This window comes from Halyomorpha halys, unplaced genomic scaffold (genome assembly GCF_000696795.3).
Source record: "Halyomorpha halys isolate HHAL.00 unplaced genomic scaffold, Hhal_1.1 Scaffold321.1, whole genome shotgun sequence".
In the NCBI taxonomy this organism is placed as follows: domain Eukaryota; kingdom Metazoa; phylum Arthropoda; class Insecta; order Hemiptera; family Pentatomidae; genus Halyomorpha; species Halyomorpha halys.
The window spans coordinates 563679-587562 of record NW_027115809.1 but is presented as its reverse complement, the minus strand read 5'-3'; the positions used below and the strand labels follow the sequence as shown (position 1 = coordinate 587562).

General features: G+C 30.3%; 1 protein-coding gene across 2 annotated transcripts in view; it reads left to right on the top strand.

Annotated features, from left to right (window-relative positions):
- Positions 1–20398, top strand: part of enok (enoki mushroom) — a 74844-nt gene extending 54446 nt beyond the window's left edge. Inside the window, exons 5-20 of one of the 2 annotated variants that reach the window (XM_014421459.2) lie at positions 1244–1896; positions 4303–4400; positions 6030–6193; positions 6386–6527; positions 6614–6745; positions 6819–6942; positions 7220–7384; positions 7593–7822; positions 8846–9021; positions 9132–9393; positions 10479–10605; positions 12625–12724; positions 12806–13157; positions 14257–14526; positions 16764–17030; positions 17113–20398. In XM_014421459.2, the coding sequence (XP_014276945.1) occupies positions 1244–1896; positions 4303–4400; positions 6030–6193; positions 6386–6527; positions 6614–6745; positions 6819–6942; positions 7220–7384; positions 7593–7822; positions 8846–9021; positions 9132–9393; positions 10479–10605; positions 12625–12724; positions 12806–13157; positions 14257–14526; positions 16764–17030; positions 17113–18798 (4948 nt within the window). In that variant the 3' untranslated portion in view covers positions 18799–20398. The remainder of the gene's footprint in view (positions 1–1243; positions 1897–4302; positions 4401–6029; positions 6194–6385; positions 6528–6613; positions 6746–6818; positions 6943–7219; positions 7385–7592; positions 7823–8845; positions 9022–9131; positions 9394–10478; positions 10606–12624; positions 12725–12805; positions 13158–14256; positions 14527–16763; positions 17031–17112) is intronic. The other variant, XM_014421460.2, reaches the window with a different exon arrangement.
- The last annotated feature ends 3486 nt before the right edge of the window (positions 20399–23884 follow it).

The following is a 23884-nucleotide window of genomic DNA, read 5'->3' as shown; positions in this document are numbered from 1 at the left end:
AGATAAATTCGAAAAATGTAATTATTCACAAGGTTACTTAGACATGGTTGAGATGATAAAGGGTGTTTATAAAGTTATTGCTCTAATGATTTATCCAAGCTCTTAGTAGCTCATAGTAGAATTTTTGTTACTGAAATAACTTTTCGGTTTCTTTTCTACCGTTCACCAAATTTTTACAAACTAATATTGGTTACAACCACCTTCTTTTTTCTTCTTAAAAAGATGCAGTCAACAAATCATTATTTTAGGTAGGTGTCTCTTGTTATAATTTTCTTTTGGCTATACATTTATTGTATCATAATAATCCATTTTAACACTCTGTAACTGATTCGATAGCTCAAGTATTCATTTCTTCAATTTAATTTCTGCCGCTAAGTGTGTTTTATATTCAGCATATCACATTAAAACTGCAAGACATCCTGTCATAAATTAAATGTTTATTTATTCTATTATTGACATTACTTCTATTTTATTTTTTTTTTTTCTCTTTGTCTTTTTCTCAAATTAACTAGTTGTTCTCCTTCCCCCTCCCCATTAGAAGTCAATTATTTATTTTATTAAATCCATAAATGTCATTGTTTTTGTGATTAACTTTTCTTTTTCTCTCTTGAGAATTATTATTTTTATTTATTTATTTTATCTTATCCGCCCCCTGTAAGGCCCACCAAGGGCAATCTGGTATTGAATAAAAATATATGATGAACTTATAATACATCCATTAAAAAAAAAAAAATATCAAGGTATACTAAACTAAGGTCTAAGGTGTATTCTCTAACAGTTCACTAATTGGTTTCATCTGATATTTGAAGGTTGGCAGCTATTTGAGATGTCGAAATGAAAAAGTTCAGACTATTCAAATTTCTTACATATTCATTCTGGATGTGTAATGTTTTTATGAATGAGATCTAATATGTTAAACTGTGACTGATTTTTTTTTTTTTACTTCCATTATCCTTGTTTTCTAAACCACATTTTTTTTTCATTTTCTGGTGTATGATGTTGATTGAACAAGTTGGGAATTTGACAATAAATCCTGGCTTGGTTAACAAGTTATGTGGTACCATTGGTTAATTTATAAATTTTGAATCGCCTCATTTCATTTGCATATTGGTCATACATTATTTTCCTATAGTGGAGGATTTTTCATGAATATCAAGAGTCTTGTTATCATTATTATTTATTTTGTGCACATTTAAGAAAGCACTTATGAAGCAATTAATTTTATTTTATATAATTGTTACAGGAAGGCAGCTCGTGCAAGTTTAGTCGGAAAGAAGGGGAAAACGAGAACGTTGAGCTTGGATAGCAGCTCTGAAGATGGTAATGAGCCTTCCCCCTGTGCCTCCAGCCCTCTTCCCCCCTCCCCATCCCCAGGTGGGGGCCCACGCGAGGAAATCTCAGATGTAATATCAAAGGAAAAACAGAAATTTTTCCGTGGGTCTGCGTTTTATCGTGGGCCTAGACCAGAAACCTCCAGAGGCCCGACTAACCATGATAGGGACCCAGTCATTACTCCAGTCACACCGTTGACACCATTTCCCCAACATATTCCTCCCCTCCCAGCAAGTTCTTACTCCGAAAAGGAGCTCCCATTTGGGTCACTTGGGGAGGATGACGGTCCATGGGGTTTCGCCGCTGCTGCATTATCTGCCCAAGCTGATCCTGCCCCCCGTTCTCAGCAACAGAACTCGACACCGAGAGAGCCAGAACCTCCTCAGCTAGCGTCACCTTTAATTCCGATTCTGAGAAAGAGGAAGAAGGACTCTGAGCCTCAGCCATCACCTTCCAGCCTCATCAAGTCAGCTGTATGTTGTAAATCAGCCGAGCTCGAGAGGAGGAAACAGCTGAATGGAGGGGAGAGGAGTCGGAACATGGAGGAGGCGTCAGGCAGAGCGGGTAAGGTGCTCCCCTAGCTCCCTCCAGACCCCCTCCCCTCTGGTCAGCTCTCAACAGCTCTATCGTCAGCAAAATAATTAAATCATTAACTCAATGGGTTGAACATTAACTTACAGCTAGTTAATAATAAACAATTTTTAAAATTTCACTTTTTCATAAATTTATCCATTAAATAAATTCAATTTATAAATGAATATTTATGTGTTTATTAGATCGATTATAGTTAGCAAAGTAAATATTACCTTGCAGTCCGTTGTATAGATAAAAGCGAAAAAAACAAACAAAAAAAAACTATTTTTTAAAATATATAAACAACAAAAAATAAAATTTTCTGGAAGACAAATGAAAAGATGGGATTTCCTAAAATAGTATAAATGTGGGAAAAAATTTCAGTTGTTGAGAGAGCCAGTCCTGCCTTTGCACCCCGGCCAGGCATCGACTCTATGGATGACTAATTGCATCTCGGACCCCCACCCCACCTTCACTGCTTCAACTTAACCCTTCCTTTCCCTGCTTCCTTCTTAATATCATTTTGCACTTTTAACATATTTCTTATATTTTTAAAAATAACATTTTTTTTTGTACTAATTTTTTAGGAACATTTTTCTCAATTATTTGTATTTTTAGCACCATGTGAGTCAATTCACTTGATTTTCTTCACTGTTTGTTAACTTAGTAAAATGTTTTTGCAGTTAATTGACCATGTTTTACTTATCTTTCTTTTTTTTTTTTCACTACACTTCTATTTATTTGCATGGATAGTATATTATCTGTCATGAAATTTGCACTTGTTAACTCCCAAATTAAAGTATTTTTAAAGTTAATGGATTGTATGAAAAATATTAAATTGACTATAGTTTATAATTTATTCTGTCAAATTGTTTCAATTGTTTTGAATAAATGGAATTCAAATTTAATTTTCAAAACTTTTACATGCTAAGAGAGAGAGGTAGTCAAGTGACCTTGGGAACCCAAACAGCTAAGTGGGACAGAATACTCTTAAAGTTTCTGATGGTTCCCTTTTTCTGCAGTAACTAAACAAATTGTATTTATTTATTTTAAATGTCATTCTATATTATTACTCCACTGTATAATTTATTTAATAATGCTATAAACTATTATATATAAATGTATATATTATATATACGTTTATAAGAGAGACGAACTTATATCGTTTAGAAAAGTTGTTAATTTTTCGTGTGTATACTTAATAATAATTGTATGATTTTCGGCTGTTAAGCAGGAGATAGATTATTTAGAAGACTGACATTGAGGGCCGAAACTTATAAAATAAAAAAATAAATAAAGTTAGCCTTCCCGTGCAAATATAATATTTAATTTTTTTTCATTCTTTCTTTTTGTATTTTAAGGCTTCTGAATATTGATTCTAAAACACATAATATTTTTCATCTATATTCATAAATAGCTGAGAAATTAGCATATACATCCTTAAATTGGTGCTAACTTTTGAAATTCAATGGGAGAGGTATTGACTAGTCCTAAGAATCATCGTCCACTTTGACCTTGGTACCAAAAAATAAAAAAATCGGCAAAGTAGTTTAGAAGAAAATCCTCAGACGATGTATGGACAGATTTTTTTTTTCTGCATAAAAATATAAATCTTATTCTAATTTTAATTGTTTATAATCCTTTATAAAAAACAAAACAAAAACTATTAACAACCAGATGGAGATGTTATTGAATTCTGTTTCAATTAACTTTCATCTTATGATTTGTAACTGAACTACTATAAAAGAAAAATTATATTTTGTCATCCCTAATAATTACTTTTTCATTAAATTTTTGATTTTCAAAAATATAGAACTAAATTTCTTCAAAAACCACAAAAAAAAAACAACTAATAAATAAAAAATACAGTAACCAAATATACCAATTTGTTCACAGGTTTTCATTGGTCATACTATCATTTGACAGTTCCTATAAGCTACAAAACAATAAACCAGAAGGTTACCGGCCAAATTTATTTGGTATATTTCTTTATGCTGAATAGTTTTTCTTTAATTGTAATCAGATACATTGTTTTCGATTTTTAATTTTCTTTGATCTCTATCCTTTTTTTTTTCTCATATTTAATAATTCAGTCCTTAATAATCAGCCCATTTGTTTTAATTTTCTATCATTTCCAAATTAAAATTTTATATTTTTGTTCAAATTAATGTCTAAAGTTGGAAGATTATTTGTATAAATGTTCAAAAAAATCTAAGGTAGTTTGTACAAGTTAATTTGCATTATGTTACTTATAAAACTATTTGGTGTCACTGTATCCTTACCCATTAGAAATAATAATTTATATTTTAAGTTTTGATTGTAATATATACGGTTCTCGTTGCTATTTATAATTTTTTTTTTTATTTATTATGTATATAACTTTGTTTTATGTTACAGCTGCGACCATTAACAGTTTGCTGTCCAGCGACTTGCCTGCTGGTTGTACAACTAAAGACTTAGAATGCTTTAAGTTGGCTCGAGAAAAGGCAAACTCAGTGAGCAAATATTTTATTTTAATTTTTTATAACAATTTAATGACATTGAATTATGTAAGAAGGATTATGAGTATCATAAGAGACTGTAATAAACTAGATTAAATTGCCAATAAGATGATTAATTACAGATTAACTTGATTATACGAGACATAAGGGGATTGAGTAATTTGTTTTATATAAATGAGTAGCCTATGTGTGGATAGTAAATAATTCTGAACTCAGAAGTTTCAAAATCAAAATCTAACCAGCTAGTATTAGTTCAATCAAGTTGTCATAAGTGAAAATAAAAATCAGGATAGCATCAATTTTTCGATGTTGTATGAGTTCATAAAATTTAATAAATTAATGTTTTATAATTCCTTCCACCACTCCAAGCCACTAAATTAAAAGTCACTAAATTTTCTAACTCTATTTTATCAGGATATTTTGAAGAGTATCAGTCTTGTGTTAAATATATAAGTTTTTTTTTTCAATTTAAATTGCCTCATCTTTAAGGCAATATGGAAATTGTAAATATAATGATTCCTAAGATATATGAGTTTTAATAGATTTTTCTAAAAAAAAATTGTAAAATTAAAAGTTGCACCTAGATTGTCGAAAACCTTGGATATTTGAAAAATTGCTGATATTAATGGTTCTATTATATTAGATTGTTTATGAGGTTTCTTTATTGAAATATATCTTTCCATTAGAAATTCTAGAGTTGGAAAAGATTAGAAAATTAACTTTAGTATATAAAACAGTGGTTCGCGACCATGGTTCCGCAAAATGATGTAAGAATGGTCATTCCAGGTCAACTCAACGGTGTTTTGAACCTTAGCATCTCAGATTTTCTTCAGTTTTGCACATGTGTTGTGTAGGTATACTAGCCTATCTTAGTTTTTGCTGAAAAAAACAGCATTTAACCCTCTATTGTTATCAAATTATAATGTAGGGATTCCACCATTCACCTTCTTTACCAAGAGTTCTACGTAAAAAAAAAAAGGTTGGCACAATCACTGATTCTAAAGAAATTTCATTTACCATAATCAAGTTAAGTTTCATTTAAAATTTCTCAAAACTCAAAGAAAAAAAAATCAATCATGTCTTAAACATCCTGTATAATTATATTTTAATCATTATGTATTTATTGCTGCATGTTAATAAATATTATGTACAGGAGAGCTGAGCAAAAATTAGTTATAAATAAAACTTTAATAAACCATAATATAATATGGCTAACTGGTTTTATTATTAGCTCTTCTTTGTCAACTTCATTCCCATTATCTTCATTGTTGTTGTTTTTGTTTTTTGACAGTATATTCTGAACTAAGCCACTAATGTTTGGGATTCCTCTTGTTGTGTTGTCAGATTCCACCATAATTAATCCCTCAGATTTTCTTCTCCATTCTTAAAACTATTTTCCAAATTGACATGGATATTTTAGTGAACTCCAGTAATTTTTATTTCTTATAATTGAGTGTTTGTTATAATATCATAGTAAATATATTATAGTGACCAATCTTCTCTCTTTATGCTGGCACATATAGCTGATGTGTCCTTACAGTGGAGTTATACAGTATTATTCCATAAAATAAACAGTATATGATAAGTTATATATAATATTAATATTTTTTTTTTATATTTCAGGCTACCAAAGTGAACGTGCCCGAGCCTGATCAGCTGCAGCATGTTCCTACACCTAGTTTGATCATGCCAAATATTGCCACTACGAGGTGTCCTGCTTCAATTGAGTTTGGGAAATATGATATCCAAACTTGGTATTCGTCTCCTTTTCCTCAAGAATATGCTAGGTGATTATTATTTATTCTTTTAATTTTATAAATATAAAATAATTTGGTAGTAGAGTAAAATACATTGCTTAACTGTTTTGTCATTGGCAGAATTAGGTTCAAGATTGATGTGAATTGATTCAGACAATAGTTCTTTTCTTTTTTAAATAAACACTATGAACTTTAAAATTATATTTGATAACTTTTTTTCAGGTTAGGAAAGCTATTCTTGTGCGAATTTTGTCTGAAGTATACCAAAAGTAAGTCAGTGCTTGACCGGCATCTTGACAAGTGTACTTGGAGGTGGCCGCCTGGAACTGAAATTTATAGGCATAACGATATATCTGTTTTTGAGGTTTGTTTAAGAAAGCTGCACAATTGTAATAAAATCTTCCATCTTAGTGATGTTATCATTATCCTATGTTTGTTTTTTTGTTTCAGGTTGATGGTAATAACTCAAAGTTTTATTGCCAGAACCTATGTCTTTTAGCTAAACTGTTTTTAGATCATAAAACACTATATTATGATGTTGAACCATTCTTGTTTTACGTATTAACTCAAAACGATGATAAGGTAAATTTAGCTTCAGAATATTCTGCCCTTTTCATTAAGTTAGGAATCATTATTTTTTTTTATTTGTTTTTAGGGATTTCATCTAGTGGGTTATTTTTCTAAAGAAAAACACTGTCAACAAAAGTATAATGTCTCATGTATAATGACACTTCCTCAGTATCAGCGCCAAGGGTTTGGAAGATTTTTAATAGATTTTAGTAAGTATTGATTGTCCATTTCAATAAATTATTTCATTAGTTGAAAACATATTATATACAGCTAACGTTTGAGTGTAAAACATGTGAGCCATCTTCAAATTGCTAAAGCAATTTACATCTAGGAAATTTTTTTATTTGAATTTGATATTTTTATTTGATTAACAATGGTGCCTGTTTCCAACTCACCCCATGACTATAGGAGCTATTGCTAGACTTAATGATTCATCATAATAAAATTAAGGAAGACTTAATAATTACTTTTTAATCTATATTTTAGGCTACTTACTTTCAAAAGAAGAAGGGCAGGCAGGCACACCTGAAAAACCTCTATCAGATCTTGGCCGAGTCTCATACCATGCTTATTGGAGGTCCATCATTCTGGAATATATTCACTATCATAGGGAAGAAGATTTTTCAGTTTCATCAATTTCCAAAGAAACAGGTATTATTTTAAATTTATGTTTATATAATATTTTAATGTTCATAACATATTTCACTTAAAACTGAATAGAGAATGTTTATTTAAAGAGTAAGCAATATGTAGTTGTCTATCAGAATATTTTACATTCAATAAATCTATTCATTATTATAATTTAATTTAATTTTTAAAGAGTCATTATTCAAATTCGAATATTTTTGTGTTTTTCAAGGTGTTGCACCTCAAGATGTTGCTGAGATGCTTCAAAACATGGGAATGGTTGAAGACTGGGACAGAGGTATTCAGGAAGAAGATGGACCTGGTATAGCGATTGTTGTTGATTGGAATATGGTCGATAAACATATGGAAAAGGTGAACAAGAGTAAACGAATACCAATTGAGCCAGAATGCCTAAGGTGGACTCCGTTAGTTTCAAATCTTGTTAATCCATTCCGTGCATCGGTATGTATTCTCAAGCTCTTACATATTGTTGTCAGAGGCGTAAAATGTTTCTGAACTACCCAACATTTTCCCAAAACACTTATTCCAGAAATCAAAAATTTCTCTCTTCCTTAAAAAAATGTTTTGAAAACTCTTCTTAAAAAAAAATCCTGCAAATTAGTATTCAATGTTTTATTATTTCATTATATCAGTAATTAACAATTAATAAAACATCTGGTGTATCCACTCAGATTACGCTATTTCCTAACTGGTTCAGAAGCTAAGTAGTATTAAAATTGATTGTTTATTATATTATCGCTAATATTAATCTAAAATCTTTGTTGGCAATTTAATTATTAAAGATGAAGGAAATGAGCTCCTAGAATGCTCTAGGAGATTTATAGTTTTGAAACTTATTCCAGTAAGTGATAGAAAAATAAACTGTATATAAGAAGATGGTCAGGGTTGAGGTCAAAAGAGAAACAAAAATAGTTTACAACTATTTCATTTATTGACTCAATTACCTTTCAAATGGTAGCTAGTGTATGTATATAAAAAAAATTGGAATTTCTGCTGATCTTGAAACATAAAACCTCAAAGTTAGAGTTAAATTAACTTTTTTCCTTTGTTGATTACAAAGAAGTAAATAAAGCTAAACTAAAAAAAAAAAAAAATGGGATAAGTTCAATTATGTAAATTATAAATATGTTCGTTATGTCATACAGTTCTTTTTGTTTTTTCTTAATTTACTTTTCTATTCTTTATTGTAATATAGTCCTTGCATGTATCATTTCCACTGTTTTTATCAGATGTGGTGTTTTCAGTTACAGTAATTATAGTAAAATTTGTATTTTACTATTAAAACTTATATTTATTTTTTTCATGATCTTAAAATTTCAATACCCAAGCACACAAAGTTTCCTAATTCCTTTACTATTTCCTCCTGAACGGCATTGGGGTTTTCGGCCATATTCTGCACCTCTGATTGTTGTATTATCTCTTTGATTTATTACAACCTGATATTTTTATTAAATTATTGTTTAGGATGGTGATGAGGGTGAGGAAGGTGATGATGAACTTGAAGAAACGTTCATGCAAGAAGAAGAAGTGAAACCCTCTACTTCTGGTGTCTCCAAACCAAAAGTTGCTCAAAAGGACATGATTAAAGAAGAACCTGCACCAACTGTTACGGTGGAAAAGGCTAAAAATTTTAAACAAAAGTGAGATGTTTTTCTTTTATGACTTCATTCCTAAATTTATTTACAACCAGTTATTTGTTAAAACAAACTAGAATCTTTGTATTAAATTTAATTTTTAAATTATTTTTTAGATCCATTCCAGAAATGTTTAAAGATGAGACTCCGAAACTAAAGGCTGAGATTTCCACAAGCATTCCAGAAAAGAGAAAAAGAATACCAAAAAAATATAATGATGATGGTGATGCAGATGGTGAGGATACTTCTGAAGAAATGAATGTAAGAAAGAAAAAGAGGAAAGTAGAAGCCAGCAATCCTTTGATTAAGCCGAGTCGGCTCAATGTTTTGGCTGCAACGCCAGAACCAGAACCATCTCCTTCGCAGTTGGATGATGAAGTAAGTAGTCCCACTTTAATTCCATTTATCCAGACAAGTCGTGACCGCTACATCGCCAGTTAAGCAGGAGAGATGATTAGTCCAGGGTGTAAGAAAGATATTACTATAGAGCAGTAACTGCTTTCAATTTTTTTTCTTTAATAAGATGAACTTACTGTGGTGCTGAAATGATACTTATTGTTTCTGTTGTTTAGTCCAGCTAAAAAATTGAATTATTTTCTAACAGAAAATAATATATATACATGTTTATCTTAAGCAATGTCCTGTATACATTAGACTGCCAATGTCAGTATGCTCTGGGAATTCCAACTTTTGATCTAATCCCCTACCTGTTCTGCTTTGTTTTCCTGTCATATATAATTCTTTAAGGTTTTGGCCTACTTAATTTATTTACCTTTGGTATAAATTTATGAATATATAATACAATAAATTCGATATGACAAACATGTCAACATGGATTTATATTAATATTTCTTAATAAATTTTATGTTTCACATTGTTTTGTCTTTTTCAATATATGAATCAGACTCACTAAATATTGATATTTTAATGGATTTATTTCTTTCCATTGCCTTTTAAATTTGTTTATTTCTATTCATGTTTTTGAAATTTCTTTTCATAAACACTGTAATATATTTTTTTAAATAGGATTATATAAAGCATGATGTCAAGTTATCTTAATTTTATAAGGAATGAACATTATTCCTCCACGCTATATATTTTTTTTAATGTTCTTCTATTTATTGGAAGTAATCTGTCTCAAGTTTATATGGGCTTAGGTTGACATTATTTCTTTACGCTATTTAAAAAGGAATTACCATTGTAAAGGTTTGTCCTCTATGAGTAGCGCTGTATTATTCTTTGTATTAAAATTAAAACCCATATGAATTTTTTCCTTAGTGATATTTAAGTTCTGAGGTCTACCTTCCTACTGCTTTTTTCTTTTCTTCTCATTTTTAAAATTTTATTTCTTTGAAAACAATTTTACCAAAATAACTAGAACTATATGTACTTTTAGAATTACTGAAATTAACATTATTGATTTATATTCATTATGGTCAATTTAACTCTATTTAATGTTTAAGTCTGCTGTGGGTCGGGGGCGAAGATCAAAGCGACCAAGGAGAAGGCTCAGCCCATCTTCTCCCGAACCAAAGAAAGAAAAGGAAGCAGATAAGAAATCTGACATTAGATCGAGAACTTCTCCTCAAGGTAACTTTTAATTTATAAATATTTTATTAAAATTAATCTTAATTTTCTCTTGCTTGTACTATGTCAGTATGGATCTTTGATTTTTGCTCTTTGGTTCATGCATAGGTCTCAACATGTTGAAACTATGAATAAAAAATAAAAAAAAAAAAAAAAGGAAGAAAAGAAAAGTCTGTAATTATTATTTGTGTGTTGGTTAAAATTAGATGGAACTTCATTTACAAAGCAGTAACTGTATTGCTCTAGAAGTAACTCCAATTCATATATATAGCTATATAGTTTCAATAATAATATTCTTTATTTATTCCGGGACAAGTCTTTTCAGAATAACATAATAGGAGATCGAATTGGGCTTTAGTGCCTTGAAGTAGTATATAGAAATTCAATAAATATAAATAATCATGCATTATGAGGTAATGCATATTTCTAATGATAATAAATTGGAAGAACAAATTAATAATGATAAAAAAGCAAATAATGTTTTTATAGAAATATCTCATTAATATTAGTAACATTACATCCAATAATATTTGATATTTAATGTTAAAAAAATTAAATTAAATGATAAATCATTAGGCAACTTTTAGTAATATTAAAATTAAATAATAATAATTTACAAAAAAGAGTAAATAGTTTTTATATACATATTTACACATTTTAAATGAGTATTAAAAACATCAAATATTATTTTGTATTAAATGTAATGAATAAAAAGATAACATAAAAATAAATCATAAGATATTTTTTATTCAATTGAGTAAAAAATTTGTTTTATTTTTAAAGAAAAGTAAAAGTAACTTTTTCAGAAGTATTTTAATTAAGACTCTCTTTATTGTATACAAGGGTGGTCTGAAAAGTTTCCGACCTAACAAAAATGCAAGACATACAACATTTTTTTTTTTTTCAACATAGTCTCCTTGTAACTAATGGTGTGTCCAATTTCAAGGAAATGTTTATGTAAATACATTTTTCGTCTAATGTGAGCAAATGTGGCACCCAACGTAAGTTATAGCTTTCTCATATCTAAATGTTTATTTAATATGTAACAAAAACGTTTGGTGAACTTTGGCGATGTTTTTGTCGGTAGTTACAGTTTTTGAATGTCCCGAACATTCACCGTCTCCCAAGCTCTTATGGCCATGTTTAAATTCAGCTGCCCAAAGTTTCACTGTGGTAAATGTTGGTGCAGAGTCCCCATACACAGAATCCAACTTATCTTTGATTTGATTTTGTCCATTTTCACAAAAACACTCACATCAAGTCACTCAAACGACTGTTACATAAACAATCCAAAATGGCTGAAACTTTGGTGGATAACTTAACAGATGAACAAAAATTCACTTGCTTTTATTTACGAATGCTACCATCTTCACGTTCCAGTCGGCAACTTTTCAGACCACCCTCATAAATAAAATATTAATTTTAAGCTTCATTTATGATCATAGTGTTGTAATTTATGGATAATAAGCCAACAAGTGGTACTTCATTAGGTAAGAGGTTCTTTTGCTAAATTGTTACTTATACCCATAGCTTATCATTCACCCGATTAAGGCTAGTATTATACTAATTTTTTTTTTAATTATTAGCAGAGAATAATGTTTATTTGACATAATACCACTGTTTTTGTTTCACAGCTACAAATGTTGCTTGAGTTGTGATCCTTTATATTGAAAATATCAAAAATACAATTATAATGCTTTAAAAAATAATAATAATAATAAAATCAATGCATCTAAGTTGAGACATCTCATCTCAACCATCACATACCTATACAACTTTTTCTAACTTCTTGAATTCTGTTGAAACATTTTTAGAAATGGGCATTAATTTTTGTTGTCTTTAAATTTAAAAGGTATACAGTTTTTTTTTTGTTTTTTTTAGATACAAGGTATCACAGCTTAAGCGGCATTATACAATTATGTTAACAAATTTATTTTTTATCTTTAAAAATTAATTTAGACTTTTTTTATCAATCATTTGAAATAATTTTGTTGTTATTTACTGTTTGCTTTTTTTTTTTAGAAAAGACATCTGTTGTTAACAAACGAGTGCTTGCTGCTAGAGAGAGATGGGTACAGCGTCGCAAAAAGGAAGAAATGCTAAAGAAACAAAAGGAGTCATCGTATGTTTTCTAAATCACTGTAAATTTTGTTTCTTTTTAATGTCGTGATATAATATCTCATGAATTATTATCCACTTACAGAATTAAGAACGAAGCTGTTACATCTGAAGTTGATTCGCCTGAGAAAACGCCGAAAATATCCAACACAAAATCTCCCATTAAAGATTCACCTAAAGTAGTGTCTGAGGAAACTCAGACTGAAAGAGTGTTGTTAGACATTACAAGGAAAAATGAAGAATCTGTGGTTGAGCCCAAATTTGACTTGGATTCTACATGTGGAACCAGTACTGTTAATGACAGTGCTGTTAGTGAAAACAGCGCCCCCGTGAAGAAAAAGAGAGGTTGGATCAAAGGAGTTTCTAGGAAAGGTTACACTCCTCAGGTGCTTAAGAAGAAGAAGATTCCAAGGAGGTGGGGTGTTAAACCACGAAGGGTAAGTGGGTTTTTCAATTACACTATCATGTGTGGATGTGGAGTTGAAGATTTTAAACAAATTGACTTTTCATTTTCGGTAATTTTTAACTAAGAGCTTTGATAATGTTGGGAACGGATTACTTCCATCTCAATTCTGATTCGTATTAAAAACTAATCAGTATTTTCTTTATGTTAATATCCATAAATAATGCGACATGATCCACTCTTGTGGTGTCTGAAAGTGTAATGGCTTCACCTTAGCACCTCGAGTCAGAAGCTGTGCTGATATGAATTTGATCTGGGTTGGGTGAAATTTATTTCATGTCAGATCTACGTAAGATAAAACCATATGATTTACGTATCGCAGAAATGGCGTTCGTAACTATGGAGTTGGCAAAATAAAAAATTGAACTTTTATTAAGTCTATAATAAATTTATTGGTACCGCTTTCACAGAACTGACCATTTATCTTTGTTAGGTATAAATCGAAACATTTTTAATGTCAATTTATCTAAGATAATCCAAATGTTTTTCAATTGAAAATTTGTTTTGTTTTTTAATTTTAATTGTTAATTTTTTTTTAAAAATTGTTTTGTTCTTTCTATTATTTGTTTCTTGTAGTGTTGCTGATGATCTATTTAAGTCTTTTCAATTTGCCTAATTTTAAATATTAAATTAGAAGGAAATGGTCTGAGCTGCAGTCAAGATAGTTTTCAACTATTTATTGACGGAAAACTTAGGGACCCACAATGCTGGTCTTTACAACTAGCAAAAGTTTATATGGATGCCATTTTATACATACATGTTTATATCTGTTTCATGCTACTTTTATACTTACATTAATTAGCTTTATATACTTTGTCCCTTGTTATGTTTCCCTTATGAAGACCTGTATTGTGGATCTAAAAATCAATAAATAGTTGAAAACTTGACTGCAGCCCTGACCATCTTCTAATTCACATATGATCAGTCAATGATCTATTATTAAGTATTAAATGTTTGTTAGATTTTTATTTAAACAAGAATAATTTTAGTAGAGGAGTAAAGAGATTCATGCTTACAGTGAGCATTATGCAAATGGGATATGTATCATAATATTCCTCCATAATTCGTTTTAGGGAAGGCCTCCTAAACGCAAAGTTTCAGAGGGTCATGATGATGAGAAACCTCCTAAGCTTTCTAAAGAAGTTGAGCAAAGTGATGCTGAGGTTACTACTAAGCAAGAAGAGGATGAAGAAATGTCTGCTGAATCAGATGTGGAAGTTATTGATGAGTCAATGAATGGTGTTGAAGAACAAGATGTTCACTCTGATGAGAGCGACAAGAATACTGAAACTAAAGAGGAACCAGTTAACTCCAAGGCAGAACCACCTTCCCCCACCCTCAAGGTATTTACTGTTATTAGATATTTTATTATTTAAATATATTCCTCCTAGCCTGAATCGATTCAAATATTTTATTATACATGCAAGTTTTTTATGGTGAACTCCTGATATTTTCTCACCACACACATCTATGTTAGGACTATGTAGCTGCTTTTAAGATGTATCATACTGAAGATGGGGAAAGAGCCTCGAAACGTAGATGAGAGAAAAAATATGTAAGTGGTGAGAAAATATAGGAAGGATTTCACAATAGAAAACACGTTGAAAATAATGATTAATCTTCCAATAATAAAGAGTTCATTAAATATTGAATATATTAATTATATCTACTGATACCATTATTATTTGAATCATTAGTTGTCAGTATGACTAACATCAGTTTCAACAGTTTTCAAAATAATTCTTTTTGGTATGAAATTCTTCTTTCTTTACTCACAAATATTAGACAGAATTAAAAAATTATATTACTTTACTGAAATTAATATTCTACTTTCAACCATTTATTCAATGCTTAACTATTATAGAATCAATATTAAAAATCTATTGTAATCACACTACTTCCTCTTACCACTCTGAATCTGTCCCCTAAGTTTTATGTAGATTGGTTGGCTTGTGTTGAAGTTTCGTTGTATTTGTGATATTAAAAAAATAAATAAAAGATTTGAAGACCTCAAGGAAGGCTAAAATTATAAACAAATTTTTATTTTTTTGTTACCATAAAAATTTAATATATCTAACATTATTTAAAGTTTTGTGAGGTGGGAATAATGAATATGAATTTTGTTCCTGCAGTTTAACAAAACATAATGAAGCCATAATGTAATCTGGAATGATTGGGTCATCTTAGATTTTCTCGTTCTAACCATATGTCTCTAATTTTCCTTTTGTTATTCATAAATTTTTTTTAATATTTCATATTTATCCATTGCTAACCATAACTGGTTTCGTTTTTTTCAAATAAACAAAATTAAAGCTACTATAGACAAAAAATTTTTGAAAATCTACATTTAAGCCCAGTCAAACTATTTCAATGAAGACCTTTCTGATATTAGAGGTATTCATGATCTTAAGTTTTAACATGTTAAGGTGTGTTAAATGGACAGATATTTCCTTCTTGTTGTTTTGATAAGTTAGTTGCTCATAGTTCATGTTGTTTTTGTTTTGGACGTTTTTGAACTCTAATAAAGTAATGGGGGAAAAAAAAAGGAGACAAAACAAGGAACAATGGAGGTGAAGGGAAGGTGATGTGACTAAGCTGTTGGAGATTTTATTATCTCGCTAAGTTTATAAGTCACAATATTCAGCTCTCATCCGCTTATTCAATGCTTAATTATTTTAGAATCAATATTATAAATACATTATATTGCATTTGCTTTCCTGTCAACTGAAAAGCTCATTTATAGGATGTGTCCCTGATCTGCATAGTCACTGGGATTACATTTCACAGTTTAGAACTGAATTTAATGAATATTTTTGGGCTAATTTTTATTAAATAAGTTTGCCAAAATTTTAAGTGTCCTCCCTAAAGTTCTTAATTTTAAACAAAATTTAGAGATATTTTTAAAATCCATATCCAGTTGCTCTAAGAAAATTAAATTTAAAAAAATATCATCATTCATTTACAGTTGATATATTGAATTACAATATATTTTTTGTTGAAAGTGCTGATAAAGATAATCTTTATTGGTTATTCACTATTAAATATAAAGCTATCAATTTATTTTGATCTATTCATTTGGTATTAGTACGAAAATAGTATTAAGGTTGTTTGTTTATTCTCTGCCTTTCTGAACCTTTAACTAGTTCTTCTGACCTAGAATTATGGAACAATTTGTTTCCATTTTTTTTTTTTTTTTTTTTTTTTCAAATTATAATGACTACTAAAGTATTTTTAGTTGAGAGTTTTTAATACACCAATTTGAAATACACGTTACATTTTATTAGTACTTTGTCAGCTGAAAATAATATATTAACCAACTCTCAAGCATTAATTATCCATGGAAGAATTTTCAGTAGATTCAAGCAGTTAACAGATTTATAAGCTACACTCATATCAACTAGACCTGTAGTTATTAAATAATGACTGTTTTCTATTAAAAAAAAAAAAAAAAAAAAAAAATTACCAACCATAAGATGGTTATTTTCATTGTGGGAGACCCATCTTGATCTCATTCTCATTTCAAACAAACATTTTATTCTAAAGTAATTCATATGGTATTTATATAAATATTGGTGAACAGTTGCAGGGACATAATTCGAAGCGAAAGTCTTCTGAATCTCTAGATGATGAAAAACCTCCAGAACTTTCGAAAGAAGTAGATGCCCCTGAAGTGGAAACTAAAAAAGAAGATACATCTGGAGAATCTGATATTGAAATTATCGAACCAAATCCTCAGCCTGATAAATTGAAAATAGATAAGGATGAAGACAAAAGCTTTGTCGAAAAACCTAAGGATGAAATTAGAGAAATCTACAGTACCAGTTCTTGCCCTTCACCCTGCCTTAAGGTATGGCAAAGATTTTTTTTTTTTTTTTTAGTTTTTAAACTAGTTATTTGATTAGGGTGATAGTTGAGTTTTTCTTTTTTAGGAGGAAGAAAAACCTGATAAAGGAAAATCTGAAGTTCTTAAAGAAGAAGATAAAGGAAGTGAAGAACTACCTCCTATTCTAGAGTTAGCTGTACCTCAAAAGCCATTGTCACCCAAGAGGCCTGAACCGCTAAATACTGTTTTATCCTCGGTACCAGAGAAGCCATCTCCTCCTGCAGAAATCAAAAATCAAATCAAAGAGCATGAAGACCAAAAATTACCTGAGAAAAAATTGGATGTTGACAGTCGAAAAGTAATCAATTCCGAATCACCAAAAAGTCAGTCACCACCTAAAGAGAAAAAAGAAAGGATTATTTCATCACCTATTGTTATCCTAGACGATGAACAGGTAAAGCCTACCACAGATCAAAAGCCATCTGAACCAGAAGCAAGCAGTAACAAACCTGAAGAACCTATTACTAATCCTTCCTCTGTAAAGCCTCCTGAAATGCCAAGCATGGGAGTTTATACTCCAGACTCCACAACTAATTCTGTTCAGTCTCTTCACAGTTATGGTCAGTGCGACCTTGATGTAAATCAGCTAAGCGGTTTGGAATCTCCTCAATCTATTTCATCTAATGAAATGCCTCCTTCAGTACCTGAGCAACCAAGGCCTCCATCGGTTGCAGCAGGGTATGCTGATTGTGCTCAACAACAGACCGCCAACATAAAGAGATCTGAAAATATAGGAATTAGCCATCATCATTCTCATCACCACATCGCTCCTTCCCCTCATTCGATGCACCTGCCCGCTTCTCCTCACATGCCTCAGTACCAGCAACAACATCATCAGCAGTTGTTAAAACCAAGTAGTGGGAGCAGAAGTAAACAACAGCACAACCAAAGGACTAGGTCTACACCACCAGCACCTACAACTACTCCATCCCTTCATGCTCAACAGACCATGCACCTTCATCAGGCCTCTGGCTCTTCACCTGGTCCTCCTCACTATCCCCATCCCCATGGTGTTATCTCTCAGAGTAATTACATTGTGCCTCAAGGTGGAACATATGTCAGTGTTCCTATGTCATCAGTGTTAAGTCACCGCATGGCACAGCAAACTTCTTCACAGAGATTAGGCCCATCCCCTTCATGTTCTGGCTCAACTCCTAACTTTTATATTCAAACTGCTGTCCATACTCAGAGCCCTCAAGGTTCGCCCGGAAGCAGCTTGGCCAAGCTGCAACAGCTGACTAATGGGCTGGAGACACTCCCACCTGGCCACTGCGGGACCATGACTCCACCTCCCCCTGTAGATCTCACGCCTACTCCACCCTCCCATGCCACTCCGCCCCCTCCTAATCTAGCATCTTATCATAAGTTTTACCAGAGCAATATGAGCTCTTCGAGTAGAACTGGTAGAAGTTCAGTACCTGTTCACCAAATGTCTCCTGCAACTTCATCCAGTAGGACAAACGTCGCAGCCGCTCTTAACCCTTCTAATCTTATGGCTCAATATAGCAGCTCATTTAATGGGTACAGAATTCCAGGCCAGCAGTCCCCGGCTGCCGTCACTAGCTATATAACCAACACGGGTTTTATCAATCAAACCAACCAAATTCCCATGCAAATGATGAACATGCAAGGTCAATATGGACAAGATCCTCAGCAGAATACTATGTACACTACGTACGGCTATCTGAATGGAAGCCTAATGCAGCCTCTGAATAGTAGCATGAGGCGGTAGGAGATGTCCAAAAATCTGTGATTTTGTGTTAGCGTGTAAATAGTGATATTGTTAAACATTATTTCATAATTATATTCACAAGTGACCTGTATATTCTGTGTATATCGTATAAAATCAAAACATTTATTTTGATGGTCAGTAATAATTGATCCTCAATAATTTAATTTTAGTTTTATATAAATAAATATATAGAAGTTTTATATAATAAAATTTATATAATAAGTATTAATCATCACCAGAGCCCGGATTTTTATGCAGCAAAATATTCTGTAGAATAAGCAGTAAAATATGTAGGTAAATAAAGTTAAAAAAAAAATATATTACTATTGTGTCTACACTAAGTTTTGAATCAGAAGAAAATTAGAGGAGGGAATAAAATTTAAGCTAAGAAATATAAAAATAACATTTTTACAAACAAGAACCAGTAAGTAGTTAATGTATTAAAATTGTGAATGATGTTAATTAAACATATAATTTGAGACACTTTTTCAAAAACTAAAATACGATACCTAATAAAAACTTACAATTAGTAATTACAGAAAATTACCGATGATTGTATGTATAAACTGATTGACAACAAATTAAGTAAAACTTAGATGAATTACTCAATGACATATCTTCCATTAAAATTAACTGCTGACGATTTGAATTTGTTTATCAATTTTACAAATGACTCAAGTTGTGCGTTAATAAAAAAAAATATTTCATACACCTTTTCTTCTTCTGTTTAGAATCTAAGATATCAACTTAAAAGAAAACGATGCCCAAACTTATGTAGTTTTAAAGAGTAATAATAATTGCCACTTCTTAAGAAATAAAGCAACTAACTTTATTCTGAAAATAAAACTATTGTAGGAAGCATTGTTTTATTTCGCTGATTTTTTATTTATTTATTACACCTATGGTTTAATTTGAAATTTCATCTCCAATGATGGATTTTATTTTTATTTCTGTTTTTTACTTCATTGAAATCATTCAAATTGCAACATAAAATTTAGCTAACTATCTCTGAGAGCTCTAATTAGTAAAGATATTTGAATCTTCAATATCATTTTGAAAAAAAAATGCAACAAAATAAGTAATTGCATAAAAATCCAGGCTCTGATCATCACGCAGGGTGCCTCTATGAGTGTTTAGTTTGTAGAGACTGTACCTTAATAGTATTATTTTGTGTTTTTCATTTTTTTTTTTTTTTTTTTATTGTGTGAAACACTGTAGATTTTTTAACTTATAGATTTACTGATTTTATTAGTATTTTGATAAATTATTTATTGCACAGAATTCTTTACTTGAAACCGATTGAAACTCTCTATTGTTTTGTTAACATTATTTGTTATTAAATTGTTGTGATTATAATGTAAATAGATATTGTCTTAATTAATTGTAATAATTTTACTGTAGACATTTTTAACTATTCATTTCTACCATGCTTATTTTAAACTGTTAATTTGTAAATTTGAGACATAAACTATGTGTATATGCCTAAATCAGATGTTATGCTAGTTGCACCCAATCTTCTTAGTGCTTGTAAAAAGTTTTTGTATGGCACTTGAATTTTTGTTCCATAATTTATGTAAATATTAAAGTTATTAATATTAAACTTGTTTTTATTTCGCTACAATGACGAGATTTTGATTATATTGTGTATATGTAATTTATTTAATGGAGGCTTGATCTTAAAGATTTATTTATGTGGAAATTCTTGGAATGAGTTGAAATGTCTCTAAATAATAGGATTGAATTCATGTGGACTCAATTCAGTTTATCAGTTAGTAAGCATTGGGTTGTTCAAGTATCATTTTGATACCAATTCTAAAATTTTTTTTTTCCTGGCCAGATATGGAAATTTTAAATCTTTTAATTCAGATGATCATATCCTCTTCTTTTCAAACTCTTTGAATCCTAGTCGCATATTACGGGTAGTTGTGAAGATAACTCAGTTTGGATGCTGTGCTCTTATTTCTTGGGTTTGAGTACTGCTGTGACAAATAATGATTTATTCTAATAAATCCAGAAATTGGCTCATCTGGTACATGGGTCTAGCCTTTGTAAAGTGTGTACCCTTAATTTGGGTATATCTATGCTGTTTAAAATAATTCTAACCATATCACCTTGTATAAACATTAATTAAGAACTAGTGCTGATGATCCTCACCAGATTCTGTTCCTTGGAACTGATTAGTTGATCCATCTTTCATAAAAATATAAATACATACTGTCTAACTCATTGAGGAAGTACTTCTTGTTTTACTTAGTGGTTTATTTTTTGTCTTTAGTTATTGTTTAAATTGGAGCTCTGATAACATTTTTTTTCCAAATTTATTTTCGATAAACTTATGTGAGTTATTATAATTTCATTTTTTACATTCAATTGCATGCCATATTCACTAAAGCAACTTTAAATAGGTTTAAGACCCCAAACATTAGTTGGAGAAAAGTAAATTTAAGTCATTTATTTCTTGGGCTAATAAAAAATATTATATGAGAAGATGGTTAGGGTTGCGGTCAAAATAAAACAGAAATAAGTTACATCGACTTATTTGTGTTTTATTTTGCCCCCACCCCAACCATCTTCTCCTCGTATAAGTCATCCACGGTCAGCTATCTCTCATAATTAATTAAAAAATATTATACTTTAGAAAAGGCTATGTTGATTGAAGAAAGATTTTTTAATAACTATTGTGGAGAAAGAGATTTGTTGAAGTATTTTTGCGGTAAACATAAGGAATTTTACTCAAATCAAATGTGATTGTTTCCTAAAGGAATTAATGTCTATTGGAGATTACCTAAGACATTTACTTCTCATTGCAATTATTTTTTAATCAGTTCAATAGCTTTATTTTTCATTTAATTTGTTTTTTAAATTCATTTCATAGAATTCAACTTTTTTTTTTCTCAGGGACTTATAAATTCACTTGAATAAAAAACGACTTTGAAAGAAGACTGTTTATACTTCTTTGCGAAGTTCTGAACCAAAGATCCTTTAAGAGATGTAGTGGTTGCCTATGTTGGAACATTTATTGTCTTACTGTTGATTGGAAGTAAAGCTGAATTTTAGTGAATTAAGTTGAATTTATTTTGGATTAGAAGTTGTTTTAGAATAACTGAAAATCTATTATACTCTAAAAATTGGTAATTTTTGAATCATGCAAAATATGGAAAGAGAAAAAGCTGCTAGTGATGGGTTGTACTAAAAAACTGTCATTTCCAGTCCTCAGCTATTTGAGACCCTGAGCACAAGGTTTAGAGGAGAATGATTCTTTTCCTCTGTGTTTGTTAAATTTCAGAAGTTGATCTACCAACTGTTCTATATTTTCACCCAATTTAGTTTTCGTCTAATGCTCCAAAGTGATTCTTTATTATTTCCATTTTCTTAATTTACTTAAAATACATACAATAGTAATTACCTTAGTTTACAAGAAGAGGGTAAGGATACAAAAAAAAAAATAGCAACAAGCATGGACTAAGATGTACTCTATGATAGTTACTTGGATGATTGTATAAAAATTTACTCTATGATAGTTACTTGGATGATTGTATAAACTTTTATATTTTACTAGGAACCAGAACCATAAAGGTTATAAACACTTAATTGAAAACTATAATAATTAAATTTATTTTTTGAAAATTAGTGTCATAAATTTACTTACAATTAAAACAGATCCTTAATTTCATATTCATGAAATGAATCTGAAATCAAATAGACTTAATGAACATATTCTTAATCATGAAATATTTCACCTGTCCGATTCATTAAATAAAAAAAAATTAATTTAAACAAAATGTTTCTATAAAACTATTCAGATCATCATTGGTGAGATAATTTGCAATTTTTAATATACAATCTGTATTTAAAATAATAACCTTATCAAATTTATTAGCTGTTAGACATATTTCTAAATCTCTCAATTTATTTAACATTTCAGCTCTTTTAATGCATGGCTCTAAAGGTGGCAGTATCACATCATGATAAATTGGATAATTATTTAAGATTTCTTGTTTTAAATTATTGTTGCTTACATAAACGGGTACGATGACACTTTTTTCTACTAGTTCTAAAATTGTTAAATGTTTATTAACTTTTTTGATTTTCATAAGGTGAATCTCATTGAGACATTTCTCCAAGTATTCAGATATTTCTCTATGATTTGGCAAATGGTGTAAAGGACCCAAGTCAATTATTTTCCAGAAATCTTTGTAATGTTTTCTTATGACTATTTTTACTATAACTTTTGCACAACGTATATAATTCTTTACAGCAACTTTGAAAGGAGTAGACCGGTTCAAATATGATGAGACGGACTCGACATTAATGTTCGCGTCATGTTCCATTAGTATTTTGATCCCTTCCAAATTTTCATAAATTATTGCAAACATGAGTGGGGTATTACCTTCAAAATCAGTGGCATTAACATTCGCCCCATGCAATATAAGTTCATGGATCATATCTACTCCTTTGAAATGAATTATTGCGCAATGTAGAGGAGTCAAACCAAGAGTGTCTCTAGCATTTATATCTATTCCTCCATAAGAACAAATCAGTTTAATCATTTCTGCTGTGGTGGCATGGTGAAGAAGAGGCCAATTAACCAATATATCTTTTAGCTGTAAATCTACTGAAGGTAATGAATCCAAAATACTTTTAACATTTTGTAAATCACCATTATTAACTGAGATAGATAAGTTTTTCAAAATAAACATCGTCATATTACTGATTTATTAATAAAACAATCAAGAATGAATATAATCCCTGTCAACATAAACACCGAAATCAGATAAGAAACACAAGCAGTGTTGCTGATTATTAATAACAAAACTTTGTAACTCCAAAAGTAAATCTGTCCAGGGTCCCGAAAATAATTAATACAATAGGTCATTCTGTATGCACTATTAACTATTTTCGGGCTGTGTGCTATAATATTGTCCACAAATATAGTACCACGTATAAAGACTAATATAGCAATCTTGTCTCCCAAACATGTATGGGTCATTAAAAAAAATTATCATTTTCGTTTTCTGGACTAAAATGTCAAGTGAGTGAACCGTGTTAAAAAAATTCCTCAACTTTTCATGGGGCTTCCGGGGGT